Here is a 14,719-nt window from a genome sequence, read left to right on the forward strand (position 1 = left end):
TATCATATTTATACAACTCAAAATGAATGATACCGAAATTAATGTCAACTTTTAGCATTTTATTATCACAATCAAAAATCAAATTATTAAATTAACTTTTCAAATTTCGCGCTAAATCTCTATATAAAATCTGAGCCGACCAATCAGAATCAATAGAAGCTTCACTTCGAATTCATTCTCGTTTTTAGTAAAAAAAAATATTATTATTATAATTCACAATCGTTTCAAAATCTCGCGCCAAATTTTACGTCAAAATCTATCTACATACAAGCCAAATCTACAAGCCAATAAAACGTTTAAATCTCCATCTCTAAGCGACCAATCAAAACGTTTACAGGCTTCACTTTTCAAACCTCTCTTTTTTAAGAAAGGAGGATGAGCTGCCCCATCCAGATTTTCAGACGCGCATGCGCATTTGCAAGGTGTTGACTAAAAAAGAGACTGAAGGAGAAAAAAGAATTGGGCCAACACCGGTATAATATGAATAAAACAAAGCGGAAAAGTAATAATTATATACGTTTTTAATTTTTTATGATGTAATGTGTCAAATTACATATCGACATGACATTTTGGGCAAACTTTGAACGATATATCTAAAAATATAATAAAATTGCGTCCGCTGATGGCGAAAGCTGTTGTGTATAGAGTCGCGTTGTGCTGTGCCTCCGGCATTCATGCCACAGGTCACTGCCGCGACCCTTGATATGACAACTTCAACTATTTGAAAAATGTGCTAATTTTGATTGACAAATAATTGTATTTTTGGCTTCAACTTTGGCAAAGCTTCAAAAAGTTTAAAAAAAGGTTTTCGGAAAAGAATGAAAAAGAATGTACCTTATTAAATTTAATGTAAATTGAAATGCCAAAGTTTGAAAAAATCGATTGCTTCTTTTCTGGTTGAATGCGTTCAGAATAGGTGGTATGATAAATTAAAATATATTATAAAGTATCGGTTGTATATAACCTTTATGAATCAATACTTCGTGCAGTCAAAGAACACACCAAGAAAAGGAAGAGGAACCCAACAAACTGGAAGAGTGCTAAAGCCAAAGCAACTGCAAACACCGGTCAAAAGGGAATTTCTCGAAGAGGAAAAAAAATTTCGATAAGGACCATGGGGGAAAGGTGTAAGTGCAAATGGCACGGAGAGGATGTAATACCAGAGGAAATTAGGCGTGTACTTCACAACACCTTTTGACAACAACCAGATAGACAAACTAAAGATGACTATTTGGCTCGTCACATTATTAAAGAGGAACCAAAAGAGAGAAAGGTGTTGGTGCGAGGAAATTACAAGAAAATGAATTCTTTCACATACCACTTGACTGTAAATAATAAGCAAGTCAAAGTGTGTCGAACAATGTTTCTTACAACATTTGGTAAGAACTATTCATTTTAACAAATAATCGAGTTTTTCCAAAAACCGTTTGATAATATTTCTGTGGTGTTCCGACGGTACGCGGTTAATCCCGATTTTTATGAAAATTGAGATTACAATGAAATCTAACTGCTCGAATACCTCGTTTTAAAAGTACCATATGTCGCAAGGTCAAATTAATCGATTATGGTAGAACACCACAGATTTATTGCCTGCAATAAGTTTTACTCTTGCGTAACAATGACAAAGAAAAATATTTTGAAATCGAATGTGTAAATGTTTCATATATTAAAAATAATATTACAGGCATTAAAAAGCAATGGCTCGTGACTCTCAATAAAAGGAGATCTGAAAATAAAGGCGATTTCATCGCGCCTGATCAAAGAGGCACACACACAAACAGGCCCAAAAAGATTCCAGAAGAAGTTGAAAAAGAAGTAATTGAGCATATTGCGAGTTTCCCAATAATAGACTCGCACTACTGCCGTGATCAAGGTGACGAGCCGAACTACCGAAAATATTTAGAAGTGACACTCAGCGAAAAGAAAATGTACAATATGTACTGCGACGAAAAGAAAAATCGTAATCAAACACCAGTAAAATGGTGGTATTACCAGAAAATTTTCACGACTAAATTCAATTTGGGTTTCGGGAGACCAAAAAAAGATCAATGTGAAATTTTTTATCCATATATCAAAATGACACCCGAAATGAAAGCTGAAAAACAAGACGAACTGGATAAACATCTACAAAATAGAGATACATCTAGGGAGTTATTGACAAAAGATACGTTTTTAGCTAGAAAAAATGAAAGTATATTCACAGCATCGTTCGATCTTGAGAAAGTACTGCCTCTGCCGAAATCACACGCATCGAGCATGTACTACAAAAGAAAACTATCCGTGCTTAATTTCACGATATACGACTTGGCACACCGTGAGGGCTTTTGCAACGTTTGGAACGAGACGATGGCAAATCGTGGAGCGAATGAAATTGCAAGCTGTCTGTGGATATTCATGCACGAAAGACTGGGTCAGGGAATCGAAGAATATCGCTTCTACAGTGATAATTGCGGCGGACAAAACCGGAATCAGTATTTATTTACAATGTATTCGATGGCTGCCGTAAAATTGAATGTTACTATTACGCATAGATACCTTGTAAAAGGGCATACTGAAACCGCTGGCGATTCGATGCACTCTGTCATCGAAATGGCAGTAAGAAATAAAGAAATTTATACTCAAGAAGAATACTGCAAAGTGATGGCAGAGTGCAAAGTCAATGGCTCAAAATATCAAGTACATATGTTAAAGCAAGAAGAAGTGTTCGACTTTGCAAGCTCATCATGCAAATCTTTTTGGCAAAAAATGAAAGTTTCACAATTAACCGCAATTATTTTCAAGCCAAACAAAGAAATCCATTGCAAGTACGATTATGTAAAAGATGAGGTTTCGCCCTTTATTGTCAAAAAGATTGAAGAACAGCCTGACATTGGAGAGCTCGTGCAGTGTTATGATAAAAAAATACCTCTTGCCGAGGTTAAAATTAAAGACATTGAAAGTATGATCAAGATGAACACGATCCCAGCTCATTATAAAAATTATTATAAAGAATTGATGGGATTACCAAAGACGTAGCTCGATTAGTGCATTGTTGATATTTATTTTTTTTTTTCGTTTTCAAATTGTGTAATTTTACAAATGTTAGTTGCTTATGTTTAAGGCAATTAGATAATAATATAGAAGCGTAATAATTCCAGATAGTCAGCACACAGTCATGTAATTACAAAGTCGTCACGATTTTGTATATTTGAAGTTATGTTATTGGGTTATAACTTATTGTTAGGTGATAATTATGAAGTAAGCCATGGAATACATTGTTGTATGTAATAAAGATAAAGCATAAATTAATAATCCGAACTCACTGAGTAAATGAAATTTGTCACTTATTAATTAGTAGCGAAGGTGAGCCAAAAACCTTTATTCATCGTTGAGAATAAAAAATACAGTTGCGTTTTTCTTTCTCCGAATGTTAGAATCTATAAAATGAAACACCGAGGTACTAGATTTATACTTTTTCTTACAATCAGGTTTTGTTTTAAATTTTAGAAAATTTTATAACAGAAAGGGGCTTAATTTACAGTATAACCATTTTTATTTTATAATCTTTACCCGACGTACATTAAAAGTTCAAGAATAAGATGTGATGAATCGAGGTAAATATGAGGAGACCGTATTGATAGTTAATAATGTATGAATTTCAATAAACCAATCTGCTCACTCACTGATCATTGTATGTTGAAACATTGCAGGCTCTAAATAAAATACTGCGATTACTTAATACTAATATTTTTAAATGGTAGTTAAAAAATGATAATCAAATTGGCAATATTTTTAAAAAACCGACGCATTTCTCAGACTGCTTAAAAAGCTCTGCTCAATTCGAGTTTGAGAATAACTATTTTATTCACTTTTTCAATTACAATTAAATTTATGCACGGCAATTACTGAGTGTTAAGTTTTTTTTCGAAGTAATCAATGTCGTTTCCTATTTTTTTCTTATTTGTATAAATCCTAGCTAAAGCCTATGCAATATATACCCGATAACGAACGAAATAATGAAGAATTCCACGAAAAATTCCGAGCAACAACAGAATGTGATTCGCGATACATTTCGCAATAGTATTAGGGTTTCCTGAGCTAACGCCGTCAGCTATTTTTTGTTGCCCCATCCCTGTATTGTCGATTTTTGTTTCATACATCTAATAAACCCCCTTTTTTCGTTACAATAAGAAAAAGTTTTTTTTTTTTTTGTTTTATCGTTGCGTGAAGACGACGTCGGTAGAGTTATCATCATTTTTTTTCGCATTTTTAGAGAAATAGAATTGTTTATGCGGTGCGTGAAAGAAGGTAGTCGCCGTTATCTCAAAGTCATGAAAATACTTTTTTTTTCATCCTTTATGTTTACAAGATTTTGTTTTTGGAGCCTAAAAAACACTAGCAAACGTATAAAATTGCGTGAAACGTTTTCTTTTTCATTCGGAGAATGACAATTCCCTTCTCCATTTTTATGCTTAGTCGTATTATACACAACTAGACGCGTCAAAAGATAGAACAACGCAAATTTCGAAAGAGAAAAAGTGGAACCTTAAAAAAATACTAAAAGGAAATACTAGTTTTTCCGACAGTCGTCGTATTGATAATAATACTTGGAAAGAAAAGTAATTACATTCAGATTGACATAGAGCATTGGAAACGACCACGCTTACAAAAAAAAAAACGATGTTAAATAACGACGATACTCGTAATTTAGTTACAATGATTTTCCAAAGTAACTAAGTTACCAGTAATTCGTTACAGTATTTGTAACGTAACTCCGGAGTTGCCCACCACTGATATATATATATATATATATATATATATATATATATATATGAATGATTCCAATACTTTTATGGAACGTTCTTGGATTCATTTACTCGTGTACTTTCAAGAAAAAGTAGAGGATTTAGGATGTAGCTGTTATAATATTATATATAATGTGCCACTTACCTGTGAAGTCGATATTTAGTGTAGCAGAATAGACTATACATTTTTTTTACCTTCGTAGTCTAAATCAATTTTATGCATAACAACTTTTTCAATTTGTGGTTACACAAAAGAAAAAGTTTTTGGATTTGTTACAAAAAAATTTTTGTCAATGCAAATTGAAGTTTCAGAATTGTGACAAATAGCAGCTCTTTTATAATGTGTAAGGGTACAAAGTTAAGTATCGTTGATGATGAAATACATAACAAATGTACTATTACACAGTTTAGAATTAAACATTTTATTATTATTGGGTTATTACTAAGCTAGAGCTTATATGTGTTTCTCGGTATTTTTATGTGTTAATGAACTTATTTAAAAAGAAAATAAAAGTAAGGGAAAACTTTTGCCTTTAAATTTGCCTGAATGGCGTATATAAATCTAAATGAATAAATGCGTAAAAACGTGTATTACTTTCATAGAAATAATTTCCAATAGCCCGTCAAAAATAAAATAGGTAGGTGACTTTTATACATCAACCATCCAAATTAAAGGTGCAGTGGGAACATCCGACATTTTGAGTTCTTTTAAGTTCAAACACAGCCAACGTTCATTTCCAACAGTACAATGCAATACTTTTCATCTATATATTTTTTCACGTAGATTATGATGCCGTTATCGGTCTTATGTTGCAAATCACATAGGACGAGCTGACGGCTTCTTTTGTGGTGATTGCTATGAAAAATAAAATGTTTTTCTTTTCACTGGGTTTCCTCCTCTAGCGCTTCGTAGGTAATTTCTATCATCACACCAATTTAATCACCGCGCGCAGTATTTTACATGAAATAATATTAGGTTGGTGCGTATGAAATGTCGGATTCTCTTTACATACGGACGTTTATCTCCCTGTTTTCGTTATACTTTTGTCTTTGGCATAACCTCATTCATAGTCGTATTGTCCATTGCTAGAGACTCATTTCAGCAAAATAGGTTTTCTCGAAAGTCTTCCCTTTTGTTATTTCTTTTGAGTTTATTGCCGATATGAATTCTGCCGACATTCGCGTCATTTTCTTATATGAGTACAAACTTGGTAATAGTGCAGCGTTGGTTCGAAAAATTTCGGACTGGCGATTTTTCACTGCAAAATGAGCCGCGCGGAAGACCCAAAACGTCTGTGAAGAATGATGACCTGAAGGCTCTAGTGGAAGCGGATCCAGCCGTATCCACGAGGGAACTTGCTATCAGGATGAAAGTTGACCATACAACAATATTGAGACACCTTTCTGAGATTGACAAGGTTAAGAAGATGGACAAGTGGGTACCGCACGCACTGACAGAGCGAAATAAGCTGGATCGGTTAAACGTATGCTCATCATTGCTAACCCGATTTCACCGAGAGCCATTTTTCGATCGGATCATTACGTGTGACGAAAAATGGGTTCTTTATGACAATAGAAAGAGGTGTGCTCGGTGGCTTAACAAGGATGAGGTTTGTGCCCATACTCCAAGGCCATCGCTTCATCCACGGAAGATTTTGTTCATAGTTTGGTGGAACGCGGCTGGGGTAATCCATTATTCGTTCCTTCGACCTGGGGAGACAATTACGGCCGAAAAGTACTGCCAGTACATTGATGAGATGCACGATAAGTTAAAAATTGTACGCCCATCGCTTATGAATCGGCATGGCCCGTTACTGCTCCATGACAACGCTCGGCCGCATACATCGCACAAAACAATTGCGAAACTGAACGAACTGGAATATGAAGTTTTGCAACATCCACCATATTCACCGGATCTCTCGCCGACCGATTTTCATTTTTTCAAGCATTTAGAGCTGTTTTTAAGGTGCAAACACTATGAAAATGAAGACAGTCTAAAAAACTCGATATCAGAGTTTATTAATTCTAAAGACCAAAATTTTTTTAAGACAGGCATCTACGCTTTCTCGTTGGGAGAAGTGTATTGAAGCGAATGGAGCATACTTTGATTGAATAAACAGCTTTTGAAGAAAGATATGCAGTTTTATACAATCACTTAAGAATCCGACATTTCATACGCACCAACCTAATACATTGAAAGATGTATCGTGCTATTGGAATACTTGTTTGCGTTTGAATTGTAAGCAAGTAAAAACAAGTCTTGGTCAATTTTGAATGCTTTAATTTTCCACAATCGCAATATTATTATTAAAAGATAAACATTCCGTGACGATCTAATTAATGACTTATGAATTACAATAAAATTACAATCATTAAAAATACCTTTGACTTTGATCAATCCGTCTTTTTCGCGGCAATGAGGGAAATATTTTAGTAGTATTTAATAGTCAGTGATGCCAACCTAAATTTACAAATTCAAATATTTCAATTTGATATGTCCGGTTCTTCCTTCCTATTTTCGAGTTGTCCGCTTGTAGTCGTTGAAATAAGAGGTGTCCGTTTTCAACGAAACTCATTCGACGTGTCCGATTTATCCTCTAAGTTTTCGAGGTATCCGTTTATTCGCGTGACTCTATCGATGTGTCCGGTTTTTCCTTAGCTCCCTCGAGGTGGCTAATTTTGAAAATATTTCTACGAGGTGTCCGAGTTTTCAAGTAAACCATTCGACATGTCCGTTTTCAACGCAACTCATTCGATATGTCCGCTTTTCCCTTCGGCTTTTCGAGGTGTCTGCTTTTTCACAAGACTCATTCGACTTGTCCGATTTGTATTTAGTTTACACGAGGTGGCTATATTTTAAATCACTTCAGCGAGGTGTCCGATTTTTCAAGTGGAATATTTGACCTGTCCGCTTTTTCAAAACAATTTTTCGAGGTATCCGGTTGTTCCACTAACCCGACGATACGTGGAAGTGTGAAAAAATTAAATAACTAAAGCTTGTTGTCAGGTGCTACTAAAAATTACAATTTTCCGATACTTTTACCTGGAGTTCATCTATAAAATCAGTTTTGTCAACAAGTGCACAAAGAAATGTTTTTATGGAATTACCAATGTAATAAAATTAACCTTGACATAGCTATTACTTCTAGATACTACAGAATGAAAAACATACAAATACATATGTTATTATTCAATACTTATATGTATACTCCGAACTTATTAAACAAATATAACAAGACAATCTTGATAGAGTTAGTGTCATTTCAGCGTACCAAAAACGTTTGTTTATTGCTTTTCAGATAAGATAATTTTTTCCACATACTTATCTTCAAACTTCAAAGCGGGTGAGGTAGTTAGACTTATTTACTAATATTCTTATTTACTACAGCAGGTATAATCTAGGTACACAAATTATCAAATTTTTAAGTGCAAATTCACATTTTCATACTTTGACTTTCAAAGTTTAAGGTCAAAGAAGCCACTAGAATGATTTTACTAATTTTATCGTAATCAGCGACTCATAAAACGTAGGTATACCAATTTTCAAGCGCAAATATGCATTTTCATTGTTTGACCTTCAAAGTTAATTTTGAAAGTCAAAGAAGTAACGACGATTTTTTTCAATATTTTTTCTAAATTTAGTACATTAAATTGACTTTATAAACATCTATTACGTTCGATTTTCTTGTTGGTTTATATACGAGGTCTGTCCGGAAAGTATCGGGCCTGCCTTTATATTTTCATGCTAGCGTTATTCTTTATCATCTGGTGAGTGGCATCGTTCAAAGTAATCCCCACTTGATTGAATAACACGGTTTAATAACATCGATGTTTCCATTTTTCAAAACAGTCCTAGAACTCACTTTTAGGGATAGCCTTAAGTACACCCGTCGCATTGTTTTCAACCGTTGTTTTGTCATCGAATCGGTGACCTTTGAGTGGTTTTTTTTAGTTTTAGAAACAGCCAAAAGTCACAAGGGGCTATGTCGGGACTGTATGGAGGTTGTCGAAGCAATGCGATATTGTGTTTGCTCAAAAACTGCTCCACAAGATTGGATGAATGCGCTGACGCATTATCGTGATAAAGAAGCCAGTTACCACTTTCCCAAAAGAGCGGCCGTTTTTTTCTTACTGCATCACGCAAACGTTTCAAAATTTGAACGTAGTATTCTTTATTGATTCGACTTTGACGTGCTTTTTTTGGTCTTGGCGATGCAGAATGCTTCCACTGTGAATATTATTGTTTTGTTTCAGGATCATAACCATAAACCCATGATTCATCACCTGTAATAACTTTTCTTAGCACATTATCATCATTATTGACCATTTCCAGATAGTCCAGAGCGATTTCTAAGCGAATGTTTTTCTGCTCTGCTGTGAGCAATTTTGGGATGAATTTCGCACACACGTGTTTCATTCGTAAATTTTCGGTTAAAATTTCTGAAATGATAGTTTTTGGTATCACAAGGTCTTCTTCTAGTTCTCGCACGGTTATACGACGATCTTGTTCGATTGCAAGTCGCACATGCTCAATATTATCTGCGGTTTTTGTCGTCGAAGGTCGGCCGTAACGAGAATCACTATCGACAGAAGTGCGACCATCCTTGAACCGTTTATACCACTCTTTTATTCGTGTTTTGCTCATACACTCGCTTCCGAAGGCTTTTTGCATCATTTCAATAGTTTTCGAACTCGTTTTTCCGAGTTGAAAGCAAAATTTGATGCAAATTCGTTGATCTTGTTTTTCAGTCATTTTTGACAATATCAAAATCCGATGAACGCGAAAAAGGCACTGTAAACAAAGACACGCTGCTTATGAACTATACGTCCGGCAGGTGTCAGTAAGTAACCAATAGATTCGCGAGGCTTTATTGTTGACGTTTCTATCCGGTACAGGTCGCTCGAACACTATGGCGCGAAGATATAAATGTAGGCCCGATACTTTTCGGACAGACCTCGTATGCACCAGTCCCGGATCGAAAAAGTTAATATAAATTAATATAGATAATTATAGATCGGAGAAGTATGACGAGGTGATTTTCTATTTGTTAATATATAATTATTTTATTATTTTTCTTATCAATAAAGATTTGTCTATCTATCTCAAGCGGTGTGCCTCATTAAAGAATAAAAGAAAAACATCTTATTTTTATATAAAATCACTAGTTTTTACTGTCATTGTTTTAGTTAATTTTCATTATTCTTGTATCTTTAATTTTCATGCAAACTGATTTAGGTTTATTGTTAAACATCATTATTTAATTTGAATCAATTACAGTTATTAGTATAATTTTGATCACATAAATACGAGGTGGGGGGGGGGGGGTCAATAAGACTTTACAAAAAGAAGGAAAAAAAAGTTTTGTGTATGTAATTTTTGTCTTATTTTTCAATATAATCTCCTTGAAGGTCGATACATTTTATTAAACAGCCTTCCAGTTTTTTAAGCCATCAGAGAAATATGATTTCTGAAAATCCTCAAAATAAGCACTTGTTTCGGCGATGACTTCTTCATTCGACGTGAATCGTTGTCTGGAAAGCTATTTGTTCAGGTTAGGAAATAAGAAAAAATCACTGGGAGCCAAATCAGGCGAATATGGTGAATGGTCAATTAATTCGAATTTTAAATCGTTAATTTTTGCCATCGAAAATGAACACGTCTGAACTGGAGCATTGTCTTGAAGAAAGAGGCATTTTTTTATTCAAGTGAGGACGTTTTTCTCTGATTTTTTCTTTCAGCTGACCTGATAATGACGCATAATATTGTCCAGTGATCGTCTGACCCTTTTCCAAGTAGTCGATGTAGATGATTCCATACGCATCCCAGAAAACCGTGGCCATAATCTTGCCAGCTGACTTTACTGTCTTTGCCTTCCTTGGGGCTGGTTCTTCTGTTTCAGGCCGAACCCTTTGGTTTCAGGAGTGTAGTGGTGTACCCATGTTTTAACTATAGTTACGAGTCGACATCAAAAGTCTTCCGGATTAGGACGTATGCGTGCCAAAAGAGCCTCAGAGGTGACCACGCGGGTTCGTTTGTTTTCAACAGTGAACAAACGCGGCAGCCATCTTGCATATATTTTTTTCATCCCCAATTTTTCATACAAAATTGAAATAATTGTACCCTTTGATACCCCTGAGGCCTCAACTAATTCTCGCAATTTTAATCTTCTATCACTCAACACCATATCGAGGATTTAATTGACCATATCGGGTGTACTCACTTTTTCGGGGCGTCCTGAACGAGGTTCATCTTTTGTTGTTGTACGGCCGCGTTTAAATTCATCTACCCAGTTATAAACAGTCTTAAACACAGGGGCAGATTTGTCATGAACGGCGTTCAACTCAACTGCTATTTCTTTTGGTGTAAGGCCTTTCAAATGCAAATCATCATTATCACCGCTCTAAACTCTGTTTTTTCCATTTTTCAAATAAACCAATAAATTGTTGTTCAACCAACGCTCACAAAAAAACGACTTAATGAATCGAGCTGAAACTTTGTACGATATCTAGCTAGTAGTATTGCTTGCCAAAAACATCATAATTTAAGCGTGACGAGCTCCATCTCTTGGATTTTGTAAAAACTTATTGACCCCCCCCCCCTCGTAGAGACGTATTACAAGAAAAATAATTTTTTGCACGTTTTTTTTGCCTAGCCACAAAATTTACACTCATACGAGTATATACAGACACGCACTCATACGCATGTGCTGTTTTGCAAAACGTTCGTTTTTCGAGTTAGCTAGGAAAATAGTGTTACAATGTAACACAGTGTAAATAATTTATAAATTAGTCTGACTACTTTAATTTAACTCTCTGCTACAATAATTTTCATATAATTAAATTTATATAAAATTCATACTTTAAATGTATTATCAATACATTTTCCAGATCATTTTATGGGACAAAATCATACTACGAGATGACCATGCCGTACTAGATTTCAAAAACGTTAATACGAAATATTATTTCTGGGATGATGGAAATGGATTGAGGTAAATGGAATTTCTTCTAACTCTGTCTAATCACGATGATCTTCTATATTAATGATAATTTTAGCTTCAAATATTATTGAAGAAATATTGCTATGAATTAAGAACACACAGTTACGATTTAAATTATACCAATTTTTTATGATACTTATACATTTTTAAATGTTGCATTTAATTATATTATTTTAATTATTATCTATTGAACTTATTGTACTCCAGCTTCAAAAAGAATATCTTGAACAATGCAATCTCTATTAATTGTGATTCGGTAGTTGAGATTGAGAATTTTTAAACAGTATTGTATTGTTGATATAACATAACAATTTATCGGGCGAATTGAAAATAATCCGTTGATAGTTTAATTTTCTTGAGTATCTGATCAAAGAAAACATTTTATTTAGATGTTAGTTTAGTCAACAAAGAGGATTTACTGTGCATTGGCATGTCCTCGGATTTTCATCATTGGTTTTTATCTTTCTGAAAATGTTGTATCAGGATTTCGAGATCTGTTAGAGCCAAGATCGGACAGTAAGAAGTTATAAACAGTTTTAACAAGCAAGTGGATTCCTTAGAGAAACTTAATACGCTACGAAAATAAGTTGAAAATTAAAGTTGTTTGTCTTATGCTTCTGCGTTCAAAAAAATATTTTGCAAGATAAAAAGCAACCAAATTTATGATGAAATAATTAACGATCTGTCACGACACATTTAATAAATTCGTTGACTTTATATCTATTTTTGACGTTTAAGGTCCTAATCGACATGTGTTAATTTTCATCCATAGAAGTTGAGCAATTAATAGTTGTTAATAATTTAGTAACCAATACACGAATTTACGTCTTCAAAATCATTGCAGTAAACTGTGAATCTCATAATAAATAAAAAAATGCTTTTATTTGAACTCTGTTTTCATCTGCCATTTTTGTGCATAAATGTCGTTATACTATATTGATGTAGAGAATGAAGAAATCAAAAGTTTCTTTAACCTTTCCATAACAGATGCGTTAACCGTCTTAGAAAGCTTGTTAAAAAAATTAATAGGATGAAACACAGATTAAAACACACTATTAACAAATTAATCGGTGATAATTTTTGATAACTTGCACATACATTTCGTATACGTTTTGCACGGCTAAAAACAAGTACGAAAGCATAAAGTAAATCGAGCGATAAATAAAATCCAGCTGCGGTTCTCTACTGCTAGTCTGGATTAGTAGAACATTCATCGAGTGACTATAAAGCGTGATCCAAATAGATATGATCTTCGTTCCGCCCTTCCACGACAAATAATATGTAAAATATCTTGGCCTAGATATTCAGGCACACGCAATGAATAATTTTCACCTACCTGGTACTTGGCATCAATACTGCAGACAACGATGCAATGTGGTAAAGGCAAGAGTGCTGATGGTGTTGAATGGTGACTTGCCGACTTGTCATTACTCATGGTTTTCAAAGAGCAATGATCCAGACGACGAATCTCTTTTCGTATCCGTCAGCGGGCGTTGACTTCCCGATGGACGCATTCTGAATCGGCTGGTCATCACGCACTCTCTCCCTTAGCCACACATAGCACTATTTCCATTTTTTTGTCAAAATCTAGTATTTCTAGAACGATAATAGATAAAGCAGCCGTTCAATCGGAATTGGAAAGCTGAAATATTGGAAAATAGAGAAAAAATATGCAAATCGAAACCATTTGATCTTTTGACCTTCAAAACCAAGGTCAAATCATCAAATTTCCTTGTTTTTCCTATTAATTGAGAAAATAAATTTAGATACAAGCTTTTTTCCGTATGTTATATTTTTTCTTAAAAGTAGAGTAAAAAATAAAAAGAATAACCCAACTCCTCATACGTTAAAAAAAAATTGGCCAAGAAAAGAAAATTGTCTGAGCTTTGATTTTTACATAGTTGAGCCTTTTTTAAACTTTCCAAAAAAAATACACATTTCTATAGCTTTTGGGGGGTTGAATTTTGGTCCAAAGAATTCATTTTGAGTATACGAGGGTCGTTTGAAAAGTCCGTGCAAAAATAAAAACTGCTTGATTTTTTTTAATAAATTTATTTTATTTTTCAACATAGTCTTCTTTTAGCCTTATATACTTCATCCAACGCTGCTCTAGTTTGTTAATCCCTTCCAAATATTAGGATTTGTCCAAGTCTGTAAAATAGGCATTCCTTTCTGCAATCACCTCCTCGTTTCAATAAAATCTTTTCCCCGACAGCCATTTTTTCATATTAGGGAACAAATAGTAGTCCGACGGAGCCAAGTCTGGAGAATAGGGGGCATGTAAAACGAGTTGGAACCCTATCTCCATCAGTTTTGCGGCCATAACTGCTGAGGCGTGAGCTGGCGCATTGTCATGGTAGAAGAGGACTTTTTTGTGGGCCAATCGTGGACGTTTCTCTAGCAACTCGGTTTTCAAACGATCCAATAACGATGAATAATTTTCGCCTGTAATCGTTTTACTCTTTTCCAGATAGTCGATGAAAATTATTCCTTGCGAATCCCAAAAGACAGTCGCCATAACCTTCCCGGCCGAAGGAATTGTCTTCCCCTTTTTCGGAACAGATTCCCCCTTGGTAACCCATTGTTTAGACTATTCTTTGATCTCAGGAGTGCACCAAGCAAAATATTATGTACTCGTTCACTCGAGATGCCTACAGTACTAGCAATCTCACGCACCTTCACTCTTCTGTCAGCCATCACCATATCGTGGATTTTATCAATGATTTCTGAAGTGGTAACCTCAACAGGGCGTCCAGAACGTTCAACGTCTTTTGTGCTCATATGGCCACTCTGAAAATTTTGAAACCACTTATAAACCATTCTAATCGAAGGTGCACAATCACCATAATGTTTATCAAGCTTCTGTTTAATCTCCTGAGGCGTTTTGCCTTTGAAAAAGTAATGTTTAATCAATACACGAAATTCTTTTTCGTC

The 14,719-nt window shown here is 34.7% G+C and overlaps 1 protein-coding gene across 2 annotated transcripts in view; it reads left to right on the forward strand.

The window, feature by feature from the left end:
• Positions 1 to 14,719, forward strand: part of LOC131675258 (signal peptidase complex subunit 3) — a 338,782-nt gene that overhangs the window by 275,024 nt on the left and 49,039 nt on the right. For both annotated transcript variants that reach the window (XM_058954171.1, XM_058954170.1), the window contains exon 4: positions 11,673 to 11,776. In XM_058954171.1, the coding sequence (XP_058810154.1) occupies positions 11,673 to 11,776 (104 nt within the window). The remainder of the gene's footprint in view (positions 1 to 11,672; positions 11,777 to 14,719) is intronic.

Source organism: Phymastichus coffea, unplaced genomic scaffold, assembly GCF_024137745.1.
Source record: "Phymastichus coffea isolate CEN01 unplaced genomic scaffold, Cenicafe_Pcof_1.1 PCOF00018, whole genome shotgun sequence".
Lineage (NCBI taxonomy): Eukaryota > Metazoa > Arthropoda > Insecta > Hymenoptera > Eulophidae > Phymastichus > Phymastichus coffea.